Source organism: Oryctolagus cuniculus, chromosome 18 (genome assembly GCF_964237555.1).
Source record: "Oryctolagus cuniculus chromosome 18, mOryCun1.1, whole genome shotgun sequence".
Lineage (NCBI taxonomy): Eukaryota > Metazoa > Chordata > Mammalia > Lagomorpha > Leporidae > Oryctolagus > Oryctolagus cuniculus.
The window spans coordinates 20,178,446-20,196,167 of record NC_091449.1 but is presented as its reverse complement, the minus strand read 5'-3'; the positions used below and the strand labels follow the sequence as shown (position 1 = coordinate 20,196,167).

The 17,722-nt window shown below is 58.1% G+C and overlaps 1 protein-coding gene across 7 annotated transcripts; it reads right to left on the bottom strand.

Moving 5' to 3' along the window:
• Positions 1-1,987: 1,987 nt before the first annotated feature.
• On the bottom strand, positions 1,988-17,562 carry LOC100337781 (TBC1 domain family member 3D). 7 transcript variants are annotated; one of them, XM_070062503.1, is made up of 9 exons: positions 17,468-17,562; positions 15,416-15,479; positions 10,892-15,258; positions 7,212-10,447; positions 6,489-6,583; positions 6,053-6,118; positions 5,341-5,440; positions 4,814-4,966; positions 1,988-3,281 (listed from the first exon to the last, which is right to left on the bottom strand). In XM_070062503.1, the coding sequence occupies exons 4-9, from the start codon at positions 7,282-7,284 to the stop codon at positions 2,530-2,532; spliced, it is 1,239 nt and encodes a 412-aa protein (XP_069918604.1). In that variant the 5' UTR covers positions 7,285-10,447; positions 10,892-15,258; positions 15,416-15,479; positions 17,468-17,562; the 3' UTR covers positions 1,988-2,529. The 7 variants fall into 7 exon arrangements, with proteins under 7 accessions (XP_069918604.1, XP_069918606.1, XP_069918607.1 ...); XM_070062505.1 differs by lacking the exon at positions 17,468-17,562 and having other exon boundaries at positions 10,892-12,395; positions 12,547-12,616; positions 13,199-15,890; XM_070062506.1 differs by lacking the exon at positions 17,468-17,562 and having other exon boundaries at positions 10,892-12,395; positions 12,547-12,616; positions 14,041-15,890.
• Positions 17,563-17,722: the final 160 nt, after the last annotated feature.

Here is a 17,722-nt window from a genome sequence, read left to right as displayed (position 1 = left end):
CCCCACGCAGGTGCAGAGGCCCAAGGACTTGGGCCATCTTCTACTGCTTTCCCAGGCCATGGCAGGGAGCTGGATTGGAAGCAGAACAGCCAGACTTGGCCAGCATCCATATGGGATGCCAACACCACAGGCCTGGGCTTTAAACCCACTGAGCCACAAGCCAGCCCCTCACATTTTTAAAAGTGCAGGTTTTACATGTCACAATATGTCAAAATTAGGGTCCATGTTGTGGCTTAATGGGTAAAGCTGCTGCCTGCTGTGCCGGTATCCCATGTGGGCTCCAGTTCCAGTCCCGGCTGCTCCACTTCCCATCCAGCTCTCTGCTAATGGCCTGGGAAAGCAGTGGAAGATGACCCAAGTGCTTGGGCCCCTGCACCCAAATGGGAGACCCAGAGGAGGCCCAGCTGCCATTGCAGCCATTTGGGGAGTGAACCAACGGACTGAAATTCTTGCTCTCTCTCTCTCTCTCGCTCGCTCTCTCTCTCTCTGCCTCTCTGTGACTCTGCCTTCCAAGTGAATTCAAGATTAAGCACTTTTGTTTTGTTTTGGCTGGAGGCACTCTATCACCAACAATGACAGAATACGGTTTGCTGGGCATCAGAGCAGAAAAGACACACAATTATTTCGAGCCCAGGGAGAACCCTGTGCCAAACAGGATTCACATCCGGCAACTGCTTTAGGCAAAGAAGCACCCAGAGCTGAGTGCCAGCTGCCCGTTGTCCACCTGTCCTCGGGGCTGGGAGCTTTCTCAGCCTGTCCTGGGTTTTCTGACCTTGCCACTCTAGGGGAGGCCTGGCCAGGGATGACCCAATGTCCCCTACACTGTGCTCTCTTTGGAGTTTGGACTGGGGTTGGGGAGTTTGGAAAGAAAACCAAAGAAATCAGGTCCCTTCTTGTCACCTGGCATCCAGGTGCATGACAGCTGTGGCTGACCACGGGTTATCACCAGAGGACTGTCCACATCTGTCAGGGAGGGGCAGTAGCTCCCCCTGCTGGAGCGGAGTCAGCCATTGACTACTTAGGGTCTCTCTCAGGAGTATTTGTCTCTTCTCCATCCGTCTGCTTATGCAGTTATCTGTTTGTATCAGGATGCACTCACATGTGGGGTTTTATTCATGGTTATAACCCGATATTAAGTTACTCCTCTTGCTGCTCACCGGGTTCCAGATAAGAGCACAAGCAGCTGTCTTGGGCTCGCTTCTGCTAGCGTTTCCATGGACACCCTCGTCTTGTTGGAGCCAACACACTGTGCTCCTGCATCGGAGGCTGGGGGAGCTCTCTGGAGGGTCTAGGCAGAGCAGCACCGCCCCTTGGTGACCCGGCGTGTGGGCCTGTAGGGCTGCAGCCTCAGGGGCTGGAAGGGCTCGGGACAACTCAGTCTGGGGAGATGCCTCTCTCCCGATACCACCTGCTGGTGCTGATGGAGGCACAGGGCCCTTTAAACCGCCCAGGGGGTTCAAGGCTCAAGTTCAGAAAAAAAACTCCATTGCTGTGCTTACGCTGGTTTGCAGGTCATACTTGCTGCTTGTTATGTGAGTTTCCCAAGGCAATGAAAAGGTCGATCATCTTATCTCCTGCAACTTGGCTGCCATCAGACACCTAGAACAAGCCCCTATTCTACACCAAAAACTTCATATGGCAGAAAGCAACACAAAATCACTTTTCCCGGAGCTAACAATGAGCCAATGCAAACACCTAGTGCACTCTTGCAAGAATTGTGCCCCCTCGCCCCGTCAGCCCCACTGCTACAAGCAGGAGTGAACCCGCGAGGACTTGCTCCTAAGAAGCTCTGGCAAGTGGACTTCACCCACATGAACTCCTTGGGTCAACTTAAGTTTGTCCAAGTGGTGGGAGATACTTATTCAAAGGCTGTATTTGCAGCAGCCCAATCCGGAGAAAAGGCTAGAAATGTGATAAAGGCGGTTAAGTCAGCCCTGCTGGTCCTCGGTGTCCCCTGGAAAATAAAGACTGATAACGGGCCAGCGTATACACCACAGGAATTTAATTCCTTCCTGAGGTCCTGGAACATACAGTGTGACACAGGTATCCCATACCTGTGAGAGACATGTGGGGTCAAGCCAGGGATGCTGCAGCCACGGCCGCCCAGGTCTAGGGGAGAGCACAGAGGTGACACAGGCCCTCCAACCACGGCTGTTCCTATTGTGCTGATCTGTCCCAGAGGTCACGGGCACTCACAGCTGCTGCTCTCCCACCCTGACCCAGTTCCCACAGGGCACAGCTGAATCTCAGGCATTGCCTGCAGGGTCCTGAGTGGGTCTCTGCCTGGGGCTGGGGGCTGTGGAGCTGCCTACGCTCTCCAGGAACACGGGGAAGCTTGCTGCCGCTGGGCACCGGGGTCACAAACTGGAGCAAACTCGTTTCCATGGAACAATTTAATACAGACTCAGCACCACCTGAGGGTGGCGGTGGGGGAGGGGGCGGGGAGGAGAGTACAGTGGCTCCTGGCACGGCTGTTGTCTTCCAGTGTCAGGGTGTCCTGGCCCCAGGAAGAGCCTGGGCGGTGGGGGCTCAACCAAGTGCATAGGATGCCGTGAAGACACACGGAAGGCTGCTGCCCAGCCTGGGCAGGACAGATGCTGGACTCGGCCTCTCTTCTAGGAGGCACCCATCATCCAGGTGCCCCACAGAATAAGAGGTAAGGAGGCCTCTGGCCAGGGAGGGCACGCGGGCCTGGTCTCCCATCCCAGGGCTGGCTCTGGCCGGCTCCACCCCGTGACTCTCCCCAGAGTGCGTGGGGCTGCCATGCCAGTAGGGGGGAGTCTTCAGCTGTGGCCCCCAGGCGGGGACAGCCTGCATGGGCCCTGGTTCTGGGGGCTCTGAGGCCTGTGGAGGAGCCCACATCCACAGGCCCTCCCGGCTGCCAGCGTCGGAGGAGTCGTCCTCCCTGTGCTCTGGCCCGCTCAGGTTAGGGAGACTGGCGCACTGGCACAGGCCTCCCCACCTCGAGCACTTTGGAGACTCCGTGGGGCTGGCAGAACCTGGAGACTCTGCGGTCCCCACAGGGGAGCCCAGGCCGAGGGGCTCTGGGCTGCCTTCCCAGCTCTCCTCCTCCTCCATGCCTTCCCTCTTGGTGATGCGGAGGCCAAAGCTTCCTGGAGGACGGATCATCACTGCACGGGTAGCGGGACCCCTGGTCTGCTCCCACGCTGCCACTGTGTCCTGAATGGTGATTTTGGCCTTCGGAGCAGTGGGGGCAGGAACGTGCATCTGGGGGACGCGTGCCTGCCCCAGGGGCCTGCTGCACTGTTCGATGGCCTTGGCTGGAAGAAGAAGAGACGCGGTTTGCTTCTCCACAGCCCCCGTCTGGCCTGCAGGGTGCCTGCCCCGACCTCATCCTGGGGTCCCCATCACCACGTGTGACGCTGAGGACTCTTCCAGGCTGCTGGCCCCAGACGGGAGGGTGTGTGCAGCCCGGGCAAGGGGAGCCCTGGGACACCACCGGCTCCTCCTGCACAGCCCCACAGGGTGGATGGCCCTGAACTCCTTGCCTCACTCTCATCTCTGGGGACCCAGGCACCAACTCAGGACCCCATCACCTACCCCACCTGACCTGCTGCGCCCTAACAGTGCATTGGCTGATTTCCCGCATCTGAGTCCCTCCTACATGGCTGGAAAGGAACTGAGCCTAAGATGATGGGGGTGAGAGCTGGGGCTGTGGGGCAGACATGGAGTCCGGTTCAGGACTTGGGGACAGGGAATGCAGTTTCTAAAGAGGTGGCAGGGGTGCCCTGTGTCCTCTGCCCCTGGGCCACTGTCTCTTTCCTGGTGAGACTGGGCTGTCACCGCTACTGTCCCAGGAGCACCCAAGGAGGCAGCACCTGGAGGCACAGTGGGGCCTCCCCAGTGCCTGGACAGCCTGCACCTGGGCCCCCACTTAGAGCCTCTAGAGCTGGGACAAGCCCATCTCTGCTCTGCATGGGGACCCAGGCGCTCAGGTCCATGATGGCAGCAGCAGCAGGGGATGAGCACGGGGACCCCTCCCCACTAGAGCCCAGAAGCCAGCGATGCTCCGGGTCCCGCTGCCTTCTGTTGGCCCGAGGCTAGGGCTGCAGAGCCCACACTCTTGTTTTCTGCCGTGGGGCCCCCAGCCCTGCCTCTGTGCCCAGCCCTGCTCGCAGGAGTGCACTCGGCCCCCACAACTGCGCTCAGGGCACCTAGGCCTTCCAGGGGTTCTCAGATGGCTGAAGGGGATCCAGTGCCGGCAGGCTTTACATCACTGCACAGGGTCTCCCACAGCCCCACCTCCCTCTAGCCCTGCCCACATGCAGGTGGGAGCCCCGCCCACCCCTGTCCTAGGAGGGTCCTGTGTGCAGACAGCTGTGGTCATCGGGCCAGGAGCCTGTGTGGGGTCAGTTGGGGAGGGGCCCCCTGGGCAGGCAGGGCCACTTCTCATCTTGCTGGAGTGGGGGTCCAGCTGTGCTCCAGGCTCCTGGGGGCACTGAGCCAGGGCACCTGCTCCAGACCTGGGCAGGGTAGCTCAAGGCGGGGCCTCCAATCCACTCCAGAGTGGGGGTCAGCCGAGGAGCCAGAGCCACAAATGTCCTGAGGACAGCTCCACGGCCCGGCCCCAGAGTGGTGGGGGGAGAGCCGGCACCCACAGGAGGATTCTGGGAAGCTGCCCGAGGCCCTGCCAGGCCATGCTGACAGAGCTTCAGAAAGCAGAACTGCTGAGCCCGGGGAGGACAAGGAGGACCAGGAAGAGGTGAGGCCCAGGGCGGGGATGTCAGGGCCTGGCACTCCCACTACTGACTCTCCCAAGGGAGCATGGGACGGGGCCGTGTGCTGGACTCACCTTCGGGAGGCAGGAGGCACTGGAGCTTCCCCAGCTCACGCATGGAGGCCCGCAGCTGCCTGATGACCGCGTCCTCGCTCAGAGACCAGGCCTGCTTCAGGGTCACCTGCAGGAACTCCCGGAGGTGGTCCCGGGGCATCTTCAGCAGGCGCTCTAGACATGGGGGTGGGTGTCAGGCTGGGAGGGGCCCTAGGGATGGCGCAGCCACCATGGCTGCTCCAAGCCCTGTCCCAGCACCAGACATGGGCTGCAGACACCCTTGGACACCCTTGGGTGTCACGCCAACCACTAGAGGGACTGCTCAGGGGCCAATTTCCAGTGCGATGACCCTGGCCACTTCTCCTTGTGGTCTGTGGGGGCCTGGGATTGGGGATGCAACAGGGGGATTCTCAGTGCCCTCCTGAAGGGAACCCAGGCCTCCCAAACCCCCTCATCCCTCCCTCAAGCCCTGCTCACGAGGGACAGGCAGGGGACCCCCAGCTCCTCCGTCCCCAGCACCCGGGCCTCTGTGGGCCCTGAGGACTCACTGTTATGGATCTTGAGGGCCGTGTATGCCATGGCCGGGAGCACGTGCTCGCCCTCCAGGATGTATATATCCCATATTCTCAGAGCCAGGGGGAATGGCACCTGGGGACAGAGGCATTGGAGGACCCGCCCGTCAGGGCCTCAGCAGGGCCCACAGGGGTGGGTGTGCAGTGTCACTCCCCTAGGACAGAGGGAGACTCCAGGAGGCTGATCACACAAGAAGGCCAGAGCTCCTCCTGGGAGGGGAGGGGAGGCCATGCCTCATGGCCACATCCCTGCCCACTCAGCGAACCAGACCCAGAGAGGATGACCATGTCCTGTCCTGGACCCTGGGGGTCTGCACACTTTGGAAGCCACACTGGAGATGCCAGACACCCCAGGGACCTGGGGAGGGGTCAGCCCTTGGGCTGTGCTGCCACCAGCCTCTGCCTCGGGGGGTCTATGGATCTCCTGCCTCTCACTGTAGGGCTCTGGCCTTTGCCAGGCTCTCTGGATAGGTCCTGGTGGGACCTGTCCCCTCCTTGCTGGCTCTGAGGCTCAGCCTCAGCTTGGACCACCCTTAGCAGGGCTGGACAGGGCCTGCCTGGTCTGCACAGCAGGCTCCCTCCTGTGTCTGCTGGGGCTGGGGGAGCTCAGAGTCACAGGCCACCAGCACCAGAGAACCAGGCACTGGGGCAGGAGCTTCCCTGGGCAAGGGGTCCCCGGGGCACTTACCCCATCCAGGAAGCACTGGATGTACCAGTGGGTGGTGGAATCCTCCAGGCACACACCCTCCTTCTCCTAAGAAAAGGCAGAGGCAGAGGGGGCTCAGGGCCCAGGGCCCAGGGCCCAGGCCTGACTCCCTCTAATCTGAGCCCTGGGGCAGAGCCCCTGGGTGCAGGAAGCCCAGCAGCAGGGGCATCCCCCCTCCCAGCCATGCAGGTTCCTGAAGGGACACAGGTCCCTCCTTCCACTCTGCTCTGGGGACAGCGTCTCCCTTCAATCTACGCCAACTCTGGGGGACCAAGTGCTGGACAACAAACCAACACCCAAGCTGCCGTGGACCCCCGTAACCAAGGAAAGTTTTGGTGAGGATGTGGCCTCCCCTGGCTCAGGAAGCAGTCCCATGAGCCCAGAGCCCCCAAGAGGAGAAAGGAGATGCTTAACTTACCAGGTGTTTCTCCAGGGAGGGGAGCACGCGATGCACAATGAGCCCCAGGTGTTGCTGGAATCGCTCCAGTTTGGGGGTGTTTGGTTTGTAGAAACCTGAGTAGAATCAGCCACACCCTCATGTGAGAGCCTCCTCCTAGGAAGGCTGGAGAGCCCCAGGCCTGGGTGGGGTGCTTCTGAGCATTGAGGGTCAGGGGAGGCTGGACCAGGGGCAGGTGGGGATGAACGTGGCCAGGGCAGAGGATCTGCTTGGGAGGTGGGTGCAGGTGGGTGACTGTGTGCAGCCCAGGCCTGGCTGCCCCCTGGAGCCCGCTGGGGTGGGTGCAAGTCAGACTGGGTGCCTCCTGACCATTCCAAGACTCAGGAGCGAGGAGGGGTGACCCTACAGGGGATGCTGCCTTCCACAAGTTCCCTGGGTGTGGCTCTGTGCTTGAGAGTTGTGTACAGACGTGTGAGGCAGAAGAGTCAGAATTGACCTGAGTCACTGGACAAGGACAGGACCCCTTGTTCTGAAGGTTCTCACACCCAGGATGGCCATGGCCAAGCTGCAGGGCCTTTGGGTGGTGGTAAAAGAAGGGGGCTGGCTCAGTCTGGGAGGCCTCTGCCAGCCCTGGCTTCCTGGGAGCCCCCCCCCCCACACTGTGACACTGTCCTGCACATTCAGGAGCCAGTGAGGGCCGTGCACGGACTTGCATGCACTGGGCCCCACACGCCATCCACCTACCGTGCATCGCATGCTTCCTGCTTTCCATGAGCTGCACCAGGGCCCAGAAAGCGTCCTCCTCGGGCATATACATGAGCAACAGCGCCACCACATGGCTCAGACCCTGGCTGTAGCCCACCTCCTGCAAGATCCCAGAATACCTTTAGGAGACCTCCCCTGGCAAGAATGATATCCTAGGATGGCCCACCTCTCAGGCAGATCAGGGTCACCCACTGAAGGGTCCAGGAAGATTTAGGCACAGGGAGCCCCTGTGCCTGAATCCTGCCACTTGGTGTCAGCTGCCCAAGAATTGGAGCCCAGAGAAGTTCTCCAAGTTCCTGGAGGGAATCCTGCAGGGCCTGAGCTTAGGCAGCACAGGGGGAGAGCTCAAGTATGGACACCTGTTACCCCCAAGATGTCAGCATGGGCCAGGTTGCTGTGGGAATCCAGATCCATGCCCATGGAAGCTTCTGGACCCCTGAGCTCTGCAGGTGAGCCGGTGGCCCTTTCTCACATGAGGAAGAAGTAAGCCAGGAAGTGCTACCAGGACCGGAACAGGAGGTGTGCCTCTGGCATGGGTGCAGGCCTGGGCTTCCTGAATGCCAGGCCCCCCTGGGAACCAGGGCACCAGGTAGGGTTGGCCAGTGGCAGGTCAGGGGGGTGGGGATGTCCAGGCCTTGCTGGGTCACCCATGGAGCCCTGTGCCTGCTCCACTCATGGGAAAGTCTGAGTGGGTGGTTGTGGCAGTGGCGCTGTACAGAGTGGGATTCAGGCCCATGGGTCCAACCACAGGGCTGGTGGGTGTAATGGCATCAGTGGGACCCAGAGCAAAGTCGTACACCTGATCTGCCCTGCCTTCGCCCCCCGCCCCACTGCGTGGAATGCTAGTCCTGGGAGGGGCATCCCAACACGGCCAAGCTCCTGGGGTCTGGAGCCCAGCCCAGGAGAAGGCTGCCTTTCTCCTCCCAGAACTTGAGGTTGGGTCCAAGAGGCTCAGAGCCTGGCCTCTACCGCTCTTCCTCAGATCTGTGGATGAGCGAGGCCCCCTCAACCCAGGCTGGGATGTCTGTGACCAGGGGTGCCCTGCAGGGACTGCCGGGATAGCACCTGCGCTATGATCCCAGAATACTCACAGGATTGTAGACGGAATAGGCCATCAGTATGTGGAATAAGGCCTGTTGGCTGGAAGAGAGAGGACAGAGGCCGTGTGTCTTGTGCTGCCGAGGCTCTCAGTGCAGCTCTGCCTAACAGAGCCTGACAGCCACACGCAGGGCCCGTGACACTCTGCTCATGCGCAGTGACGTTGTCAGGGCACCTGCGTGTTGTCCACCGTGTGGGTGAGTGCCGCCTGCATGGACACGCACACCTCCCAGGGCGCAGTCACGTGCACTTTCATTTCCCCAGGTGGGTGTTCAGGGCACAGGTGAGCGTCCCACTGTGGGAGTGCAGTCCCGTGGGTCCAAGCTGTGCAGAGTCAGCCTCCCATGCACGTTTAGCCTTGTAGGGAGCAGCACCCGGTGTCCTCAGTGGTTTTAGTTCCCCCCTCCCACAGCTGTGCGCTGGTGCCCCTTTGTGGTGTAGGGAATAAGTGTGTGTTCATGCGCTGAGGAGGTGAATTGTGTGTGCTTTCATGAAGGGTCCCCCCGAGCCTGTGTTCCCGGGGTACTGGGGGGCTGCCCACTGCTTCCTTGTGACTGAGTTGAAGGGCTCCTTGAATATTCTGGAAACAACACCTTTATTAGATAGATTGCTACTATTGTCTCCCCTGGTGTTTCTTTTCATTTCAGTCTCTCCACAGTGTCTTTGGGAAAGTTTGTGTACTATAGAAAAGGCAAGTTTGTTTTCTGTGCTCAATGAACTGTTTTAGGCTTGCACCCAATCTTCCCTAGGGACCCCATGTGCCCCAGGACCCTTGCTCCTCCCACCCGCGGGTCCTCCCCAGCCCAGAGGCCTCACTTCATTCCGTAACGTTCCCGGAACATGAGGTGGTTTCTGAAAGTCCATGCGATGGCGGAGTCGATGTGATGGAAGTGAGTGGCGCCCAGCCTGGCCAGCTCTTTCATCTCCTGCAGGGCAGGGACGAGGGGGAGGGGCAGCCTCAAGAACTGCACAAGCCCCATTGCCACACAAGGACCTCAAGTCCACGTCAGCTCTTCTGGCTGACAGGGAGTTCCCTGCAAGCGCTCATTCCTTTCTGGGTCCCGCCTTGAGGGAGGGTCATGGGCTCCCTAACTTGCCTCAGTGCCCACGTAACCCTGACGGTCAGCAGCAGACAGGGGCTCTGAAAGGTCCCTGTGCACTCCCCCTGCCTGCCTCAGCTCTCAGCACGACGTGGTCTGCCCCCAGCCAGGCTTCTGAGCCTTCTCACTGACATCTCAGGCCCTGCCCTCCAGGAGTCAGCCACAGCCTGACCACTGCTCCATGCTGCCCCCTGCTGGAGGGGCCCATCTCCATCTCGACATTGCAAGCCGCCCTTGGCTTGGAGCTGAGCCTGGGCAATGACTGTCTCCAGGCCCAGCTCCCAGGGCCAGCCCCAGACTGCAGACTTGGGGGAGGCAGGGTGGGCCACACAGCTGGGCCCTGCTCCCTGATGGCAGCCAGGGGCCATGAGAGCCAGCTGCAGCTGACAGCCCTCTGCCCACACCAGTCCTCACTCCCTCCTTTCCCAGAAGCATTGAGAGCTGTCTGACCATTGGAGCGGCCTCTCCAGGCAAGGGCAATGCCAGGGGCTGCAAGTCCATGTGAAGGCAGGGCCAGCTGTGGGCAGGCCTAGGTGAGGGCCGGCCAGCTGCGGGCAGGCCATGTTAGCACAGAGCCTGTGGGGCTCCCTACCTCACACCATTGTGATCTCATCCTGGGAGACCCCCGCCCATCAGGGACCAGCAAGTCCTCTCTTCTGGCCGTATGCCAAGCTGCCCAGGTGAGCTCAGCAGAGAGCAGGTTAAAGCCTCTGGCACAAAACACACCTGTCCAGTCCCAGCTGGGTCTGAGGAGACGTGGAGGAGGCACTGACTAGGATCTAGGGAGAGGAAGGCAGGATGGGGAGGAGGCTCCCGAGGGCTCAGTGAGGGACGGTCCTCCACGGAGACTCAGGCTCCTGAGCAGGCCCGAGCAGGCCGGGCCCCCTTGGGCTGAGTGCAGAGCCGTACCGCGTATTTGCCCGGGTTCTGGGACTTCCTCTTGTCCACCTCCAGCATCACGGCCCACACCTTCCCGCGCACCTGGGCAGGGATGCCTTTGTAGATTCTGCGCTGAAACTACAGGAAAGAGGAGGCTCTGGTGAGTGCTGAACGTGGCCACTCGTGGAGGCAGCGCAGGGTGAGACAGCAGAGGGAGAAGCCAGGGGCTCCCTGTGTATTGGCAGAGGGAGTATCTGCCCAGATGGGGGCCTTATGACCCACAGTGACTGGAGGGCCAAGGGCTCAGGGGCACCGGCTCTGCCGTGTACGGAGTGGCCGCTACAGGGCTCCTGGAACCACGCCTGCCCTGCATCCGGGATTGTCTTCAGCAGTGACTTCAGATTTTCTACCAGGACAGTGTCCTGTGTGTATGGGGAGGTGTGCCCATGACCTGTGTCTCTAGGGACTGGACAGTTGCCCCTGGGCATCTGAGAGGCAGGCGGTGCCTGGCACAGGAATGGGCACTGCTCAAACCCCAATTCAGCTCTCAGTGTTCCCGAGGGGCCCTCATCGCCACGGTACCTTGTCACTGCCGCGGTATTTACTATGGTTCTTGATCATCTTTATCCACTTCTGGATCCTTCTTACCTCCTGTTTACGCTGGAAAACGAGACAGGATGGCGTGAGCCCAGCTTGGGGCTCTGAGAGGGGCCCTCGGATGCAGCTCAGGAGCTCTGTGGGCGCTCAAATGGAAGGAGCCAGAAAAGGCACAGACCGTGAGCCCCAGATCTTCTGTCTGGGGGAGCATCGGTGGCCTGGCCTCTGACCCGAGCTGCCCCTTCGTCAAGGAGAGCCCCTGAGCTCCAGCCAGGTCACTCCCAACCATGCCAATGAGTCAGGGCGGCCGACAGCAGACACCCCTGAGCTGCGGCTCACTTCTGGGACAGGTGAGTGTGGTAAGATGTCAGCAGGTGCCGTATAAGTACCGCATCGCAGGACCTTATGGCGCTCCCACTCACCACTGCCGAGCCCCACGTGCCCCCTCTGCCCAGCTCTGCTTCCAGATGACTGGCCCATGGCCAAGGACTTGTCCTTACCTTTGCCCCCGGGGTGCTGTCTTGGGGCAACTTCTGCTCACTGGAAAGCAAGGGAGGCGGAGAGGTGAGGACAGGACCACAACAGGCACCGCGACCTCCCTAGTGGGCCAGGGAAGGACCAGCTTCATCCTCTCAGCCCAGGGGACTGAGATGGGGAGGGAGGGGCTGGTGACCATGAGCACAGGGAGCCTAGGGCCAGGCAGGGGCCCTTGCTGCCAGTGGGGGGCTCCAGGCCTCTCAGAGGTCCACCTTCGTGGGTGTGTGGCAGCCCCCCACAGCGGTTGTGGGGTGGCTGTCCTGAGCAGGGCCAGGCTGCCCAGGGCTGAGGCAGCTATATCCCCACATCAGCTCTGCCCAGGACGTCACCCTGGAACTGACCGAGTCTGGGTGGCCTTCCTGAGAGATGCTCAGTGCTGTGAGTGTGCACCTGGGGCTCGAGGCACCTGGGACCCCCACACCCCTCAGGGTCCCCCACTGCCCACCCTCCCCCCGTGCCCTGGCCTCCTGAGGTCATGCGCCCCACCTTACCCCCTCCTCTGTCAGCCCAGACCCTGACCATCTCTCCACCACTCTGCTCCTACTTATTCTCCAGGTTCTGGCACAACATGGAGGCAGAAGCCCTCATCCCCGTGCTAAGGTGGGCTGCTGAGTCATGCCAGAGATGGCCCGAGATGGCTCCATCCCTCCAGGTCACCGGAGCCCACCCTCCAGCAACGGGGCCTCTCTCCCCGACATCTGTGGGAACAGCCTCCACGTCCGACTCCTGCCCCCAAATGCTGACCAGTGCCTGCCTGTGACCACAGCTGAGCTCAAGGTCGGGACCCGGGGACAGGTGTGCCGCCTCATGTTGGGGTTTCTGACCCCAGTCCCGCCCTGGGGTGAGCTGGGGTGCGGAGGACTCACTGCAGGAACCCAAGCCTGTCTGGGACGAGGCAGCCGCCCTCATCGTCCTCTTCTTCGGGCACCAACAGTGCCGCTCCTCGGCATCCCTGCAGCCGAGAGGGACCCGGGATGAGAAGTCACTGGGGGAGCTGTCCACCTGCCCCCTCCCCCGTGTCCCCAGGGAGGCTGGGTCTGGCTCTCACAGGCACAGTCCTTGAGGCAGGGCCCCACCTCCTCCCCCAGCACCCTGGCCGGTACCTGCTCATATTGTCTGAAGAGCGCTGCTCGCTCCTGGGCCCTCCGGGACCTCAGGGCATTCATATCCAATCTGTAAGACACACACGCACATGGGAGCCAGCACCGGGGAGCCCACAGGAATGCTGCCCTGAGGGCTGTCCCCCTGGTCAGAGGGGGGACTGCCACACAGCCAGGCAGGCGGGCACCTGGTGTCTGGGTCCCTGGAGGATGACTTGTGCAGAGCTCAGGGACTAGGGACGGTTGGGGAAGGACAGCCCCCACCTTGCCTCCCCTGCCCTCGGAAAGGGCGCTCCTCCCCCAGGCTGGCATCCATGTGTCCTCCAGGGAGCCCAAGTCTACGGGGCTCCCTGGCCTGCTACCAGCTCCCGCATCTCTGGGGCTCTCAGAGCCGGCCTCCCTGCCCACCTGATACCAGCTGACCCGACACCTAGTCTTGAACCCATGTCCAGACAGGGACTCACACCCAGGCCCATTCAACACTGGTGACCAGCAGAGCGGGAAGAATGAGAAAACTGTATACACGCTCTGCACACAGGGGCAGCACTCAGAGCTCCACCACATCACTCATGGAATCCAGTGTGGGAGACCAGAGCCACCCCCTGGCAGGACCTTCCCCACACCACAGCTCATGCAGAGAGCAAGTGCCACTCACCTCCATCGCGAATCCATGTGATTCTCTGAAATGCGCCTGCTGCCTACACTACCAACTGGTCAGTTGGGCAGTAGACGCACTACTGGCCTCTGGTCGCCTCCCAGCCCAGAGTGCGCATCTCAGTGACTGTGACATCACAGAAGCCTGCCAGCCAATCCCTAGTGGCTCTGCTGTGGCAGGGCTCAGGGTCCTCAGGCCTGGCTTCATTAAAGGTCACCAGAAGTGGGGCCTGTGTTCTCCCCAGGGCCCAGGTGAAGAGGTCTTTACTGGTGCTCCCACCACCCCTGTCTCCCATACCACAGATGGCCCAAGTGCTTGGGCCCCAGCACTCACATTAGAGACCCATATGGAGTTCTAGGCTCCTGGCTTCAGCCAGACCCAGCCTTGGCCACTGGGCCATTTGGGGAGTGAATCAGTAGATGGAAGATTCTCTCTCTCTCTCTCTCTCTCTCTGTTTCTCTAACTCTGCCTTTCAAATAAATAAGTATTTAAAAAACAAATAGAATTAGACCACTCATCAATCCATCAGAGGACAAGGGCCCACTTGCTGGCTGCAGTCCAGGGTTGGTTTCCCCCAATATGCTGCAGGATCACAGTTACTGGAACTCTCGCCTGTGGTGAATGAGACGAGCTACATATGTATGGGGGTAATGCCGGTGTCAACAAAGGCTCTTGAACTTGAAAAATACATGAGAAATGGCAACTTTAAGGACTGTATAATTGGTTAGTTTTCTGTAACCTCCATAGAATACCTAAAGAAAACAAATGGTCAGACTTTAAAATAAATGAACTCTGAGAATGTTAGCAAAGCCAGAAAGCTCCCTTGTTTAAGGTATTCTCACCCTGCAGCAAGAGAGCAGGCTTCGCTGAAAACTACTGACGAGGTGCAGTTATAATGCAGTAGAGCTTCTGCACTCCTATTCTGCATTCAATTCACGGCCCTGGAAGGTCTGTCACACTGAAGTCAGCACCTGATACAGAACGAGTTGCACCTTGAGATCTGGGATGTATTTCAGTGGATGCATTTGAAAATACTTGAGGGGCTGGCGCTGTGACGTAGCGGGTAAAGCTGCCAACCTGCAGTGCCGGCATCCCATATGGCCGCTGGTTCGAGTCCTGGCTGCTCCACTTCTGATCCAGCTCTCTGCTATGGCCTGGGAAAGCAGTAGAAGATGGCCCAAGTCCTTGGGCCCCTGCACACATGTGGGAGACCTGGAAGAAGATCCTGGCTCCTGCCTTCAGATCAGCACAGCTCCGGCCATTGTGGCCAACTGGGAAGTGAACCAGTGGATGGAAGACCTCTCTCTCTCTCTCTCTCTCTCTCTCTCCCTCTCCTTCTCTATGTAACTCTGACTTTCAAATAAATAAATAATTCTAAAAAAAGAAAAGAAAATATTTGCACTCGATGCTACTGGGCTAATAGATGTGGTCGCCACCTCCTTTTGGGAGGACAGGGGCCTCCCTTTATCTGGAGACCATCTAGAAGCCTCACCTAAGACAGAGGCTTCCCAAGATACTGAGGGTTCTTTCTGAGGACAGCTCATGCCTGCCCTACGAAGCAGAGTGGGAGAGTGTGGAAAACGGGAAGAATGTGTAGGTGAAAGAGGAGAGGAGGGAGGGAGAGAGAGGGAGAGAGAGAGAAGTGGGAGGGAGGCAGGAAGGGCAGGAGGGGGCGGGGAAGAGAGGGGAATGCTAGCTGCCAAGCACTGAGCAGTATAATTGGCACCACCACTGCCGGACATCCGGGTACAACAACATGGGGACCCGGCTGCTTACCGTGGCCTGATCAGGCTGAGCATCTTCATTTCCCCTTCGAATTTCCCCGTCACTCTCTGCAAAGTGCTGTAAAGGAGCACGGCCCAGGTGACCCAATCTTGCTGATGCCTTCATCTCTATTAGTTTGTGCAGAGATGTTTTCCTCGACAGGAAAAGGACCGAAGCTGCCTCTCCCTGCGTCACTTTATGTCACGGTGTCATTTATTCTCCAATTCAGTGAGGACAGATCCGTGCAGGAACCATCACCGGTGCCAAACTGAAGATACAGCCAACGCAGGAGGGACCTGAGGTGCACCAGGAAGTCAGCTGGGAGATCATGAGGCATGTTTACACGTTCCCCAGATGTCCTGGGTGCTGGCATTACGCAGGTCTGTGAAGTTCCGCGGGTGAGAGTAACAGCACAGAGGACATTCCCGTTCCCCTCAGCACCTGTGAGTTTACCTTCAGCTTCAGATGAGCACAGTATCTTATACACAACAGGCTCCTCCCTCCAGTGGCTGGATCTCTGAAAAAAGACTAAAATCCATTCAAATGCAATAATAAAAAAAAAATGTAGTGTCATCATTCAAACAGAAAAGGACACATATTAAAAATACAAGGCGGGGCCGGCACTGTGGTGCAGTGGGCTAAGCCGCAGCCTGCAGGGCCAGCATCCCATATGGGTGCCAGTTCTAGACCTAGCTGCTCCACTTCTGATCCAGCTCCCTACTGATGTGCCTGGGAAAACTCCAGAAGATGGCCCAAGTCCTTGGGCCCCGCACCCATGCAGGAGACGTGGAAGAAGATCCTGGCTCCTGGCTTCGGATCAGTTTAGCTCCAGTTGTTGTGGCCATTTGAGGAGTGAACCAGCGGATGGAAGATCTCTCTCTCTCTCTCTCTTTCTCTCTCTCTTTCTCTCTGCGTCTCTGTAACTCTTTCAAATAAGTAAATCTTTTTTTTTTTAAATATTCCTTCTTGCATGAAGAAGTCTATATTAAATCCTTCAACTGATTGGATATGGCCCACCCCAAATCATAAAGGTTAATGTGCTTTACTCAAAGACCACTGATTTCAACGTTAATCTTATCCAAAAAATGCCTTTGCAGAAGCAGCCAGAATATTTTCTGGCCAATTACAAAATCAACATGAAGGGAGTAGGCAGCAAGCCCTCTCCCTGTAGTTTCCAGGTTAACGGAGTTCAGAGGGAGAGGAGCAGTCTGCACGTGCACAGCCGCTGTACCTGGGAAAGCCTGCAGAACACAGTGGATGGACACGCGTGCAGAGCTGGGAATCAATTCCAAGGCCAAAGCCTGCTGCTACCATCAAGCAGAATCCTATTCCGTCCTCAAATGTTATTGAGCTGACAACAGGAGACAGTGTGATGTGGGCTTAATAAAAGCTGGGTTGGAAGGCAAAGTGAATCTTACATTTGCCTGAATTCAGCTTTACTGCTACATAAACAAAAAGAACTACGCCGTAAAAGCTCCAGGCAGTTCAGAGAAATGTTACTGGAAAAGTAATCAAGAAGAGTAACAAAACTGTAATGCATGGTAGGACAGAAAGATACATGTCTTTTAAATTTAGGTAATAGTTGTTTAATTAGCCTGATTGTATTTATTTTCTTTTTCAAGGAAATTATTTTTAATATTTTTCATTTATTCATTTGAGAGGTAGAGTTACAAAGGGGGGGGGGAGAGAGACAGAGAGAGAGCTTCCATCTGCTGGTTCACTCCCCAGATGGCTGCAATGGCTGGAGCTGAACTGATCCAAAGCCAGGAGCCAGGAGCTTCTTCCAGGTCTCCCACACGGGTGCAGGAGCCCAAGGACTTGGTCCATCTTCTACTGCTTTCCCAGACCATAGCAGGAAGCGGTATAGGAAGTGGAGCAGCCAGGATTCAAACAGGTGTCCATATGAGATGCCAGCGCCAGCCCCTCAAGAAAAATCTTAAGACCACACAACAATATAGCTTATAATTTTATTTTATTTTTTAAAGATTTATTTATTTACTTGAAAGAATTACACAGAGAGCAAAGGAGAGGCAGAGAGAGAGAGAGAGAGAGAAAGGTCTTCCATCAGCTGGTTCACTCCCCAGTTGGCCACAATGGCCGGAGCCGCGCTGATCTGAAGCCAGGAGCCAGGAGCTTCTTCCAGGTCTCCCACGTGGGTGCAGGGGCCAAGCACTTGGGCCATCTTCCTCTGCTTTCCCAGGCCATAGCAGTGAGCTGGATTGGAAGTGGAGCAGCCGGGACTAGAACCGGAGCCCATATGGGATGTCGGCACTTCAGGCCAGGGCGTTAATCCGCTACGCCAAAGCGTCGGCCCCTAGCCTATAATTTTAATATCTAACAAAAATTAAATCGTTTTATCAGAGGGCGGCTACATTTCCCTCACATGTTTAGTCTAGCATTAGCAATACCAGGTTACTTTACGCCTATTAATATTTTATTGAATAATATAAGTTATTTTGAATAGCTACCATATTTTCACGTTAACGTCAGGAAACATTTTAGTACCTACTACAGGTTTTTTTGTCATCTCCCAGCTCCTGGTTCTGCGGCCAGCGCGCTCCTGCGCCTGCGCACTCCCAGTCCCCAGGGCGCCAGGTGGGCAGTCCTTGCGCGGCCATTTTACGCCTCTGGACTACATTTCCCAAAGGCCACTGAGGCCAGGCCAATTTAGCTTGGACTACATTTCCCAGAGGCCACCGGGGACAACCAGGACCCCGGATCCCACTGCCAGTTTTTCGTTACCGTAGCCCAGCCAGCAGC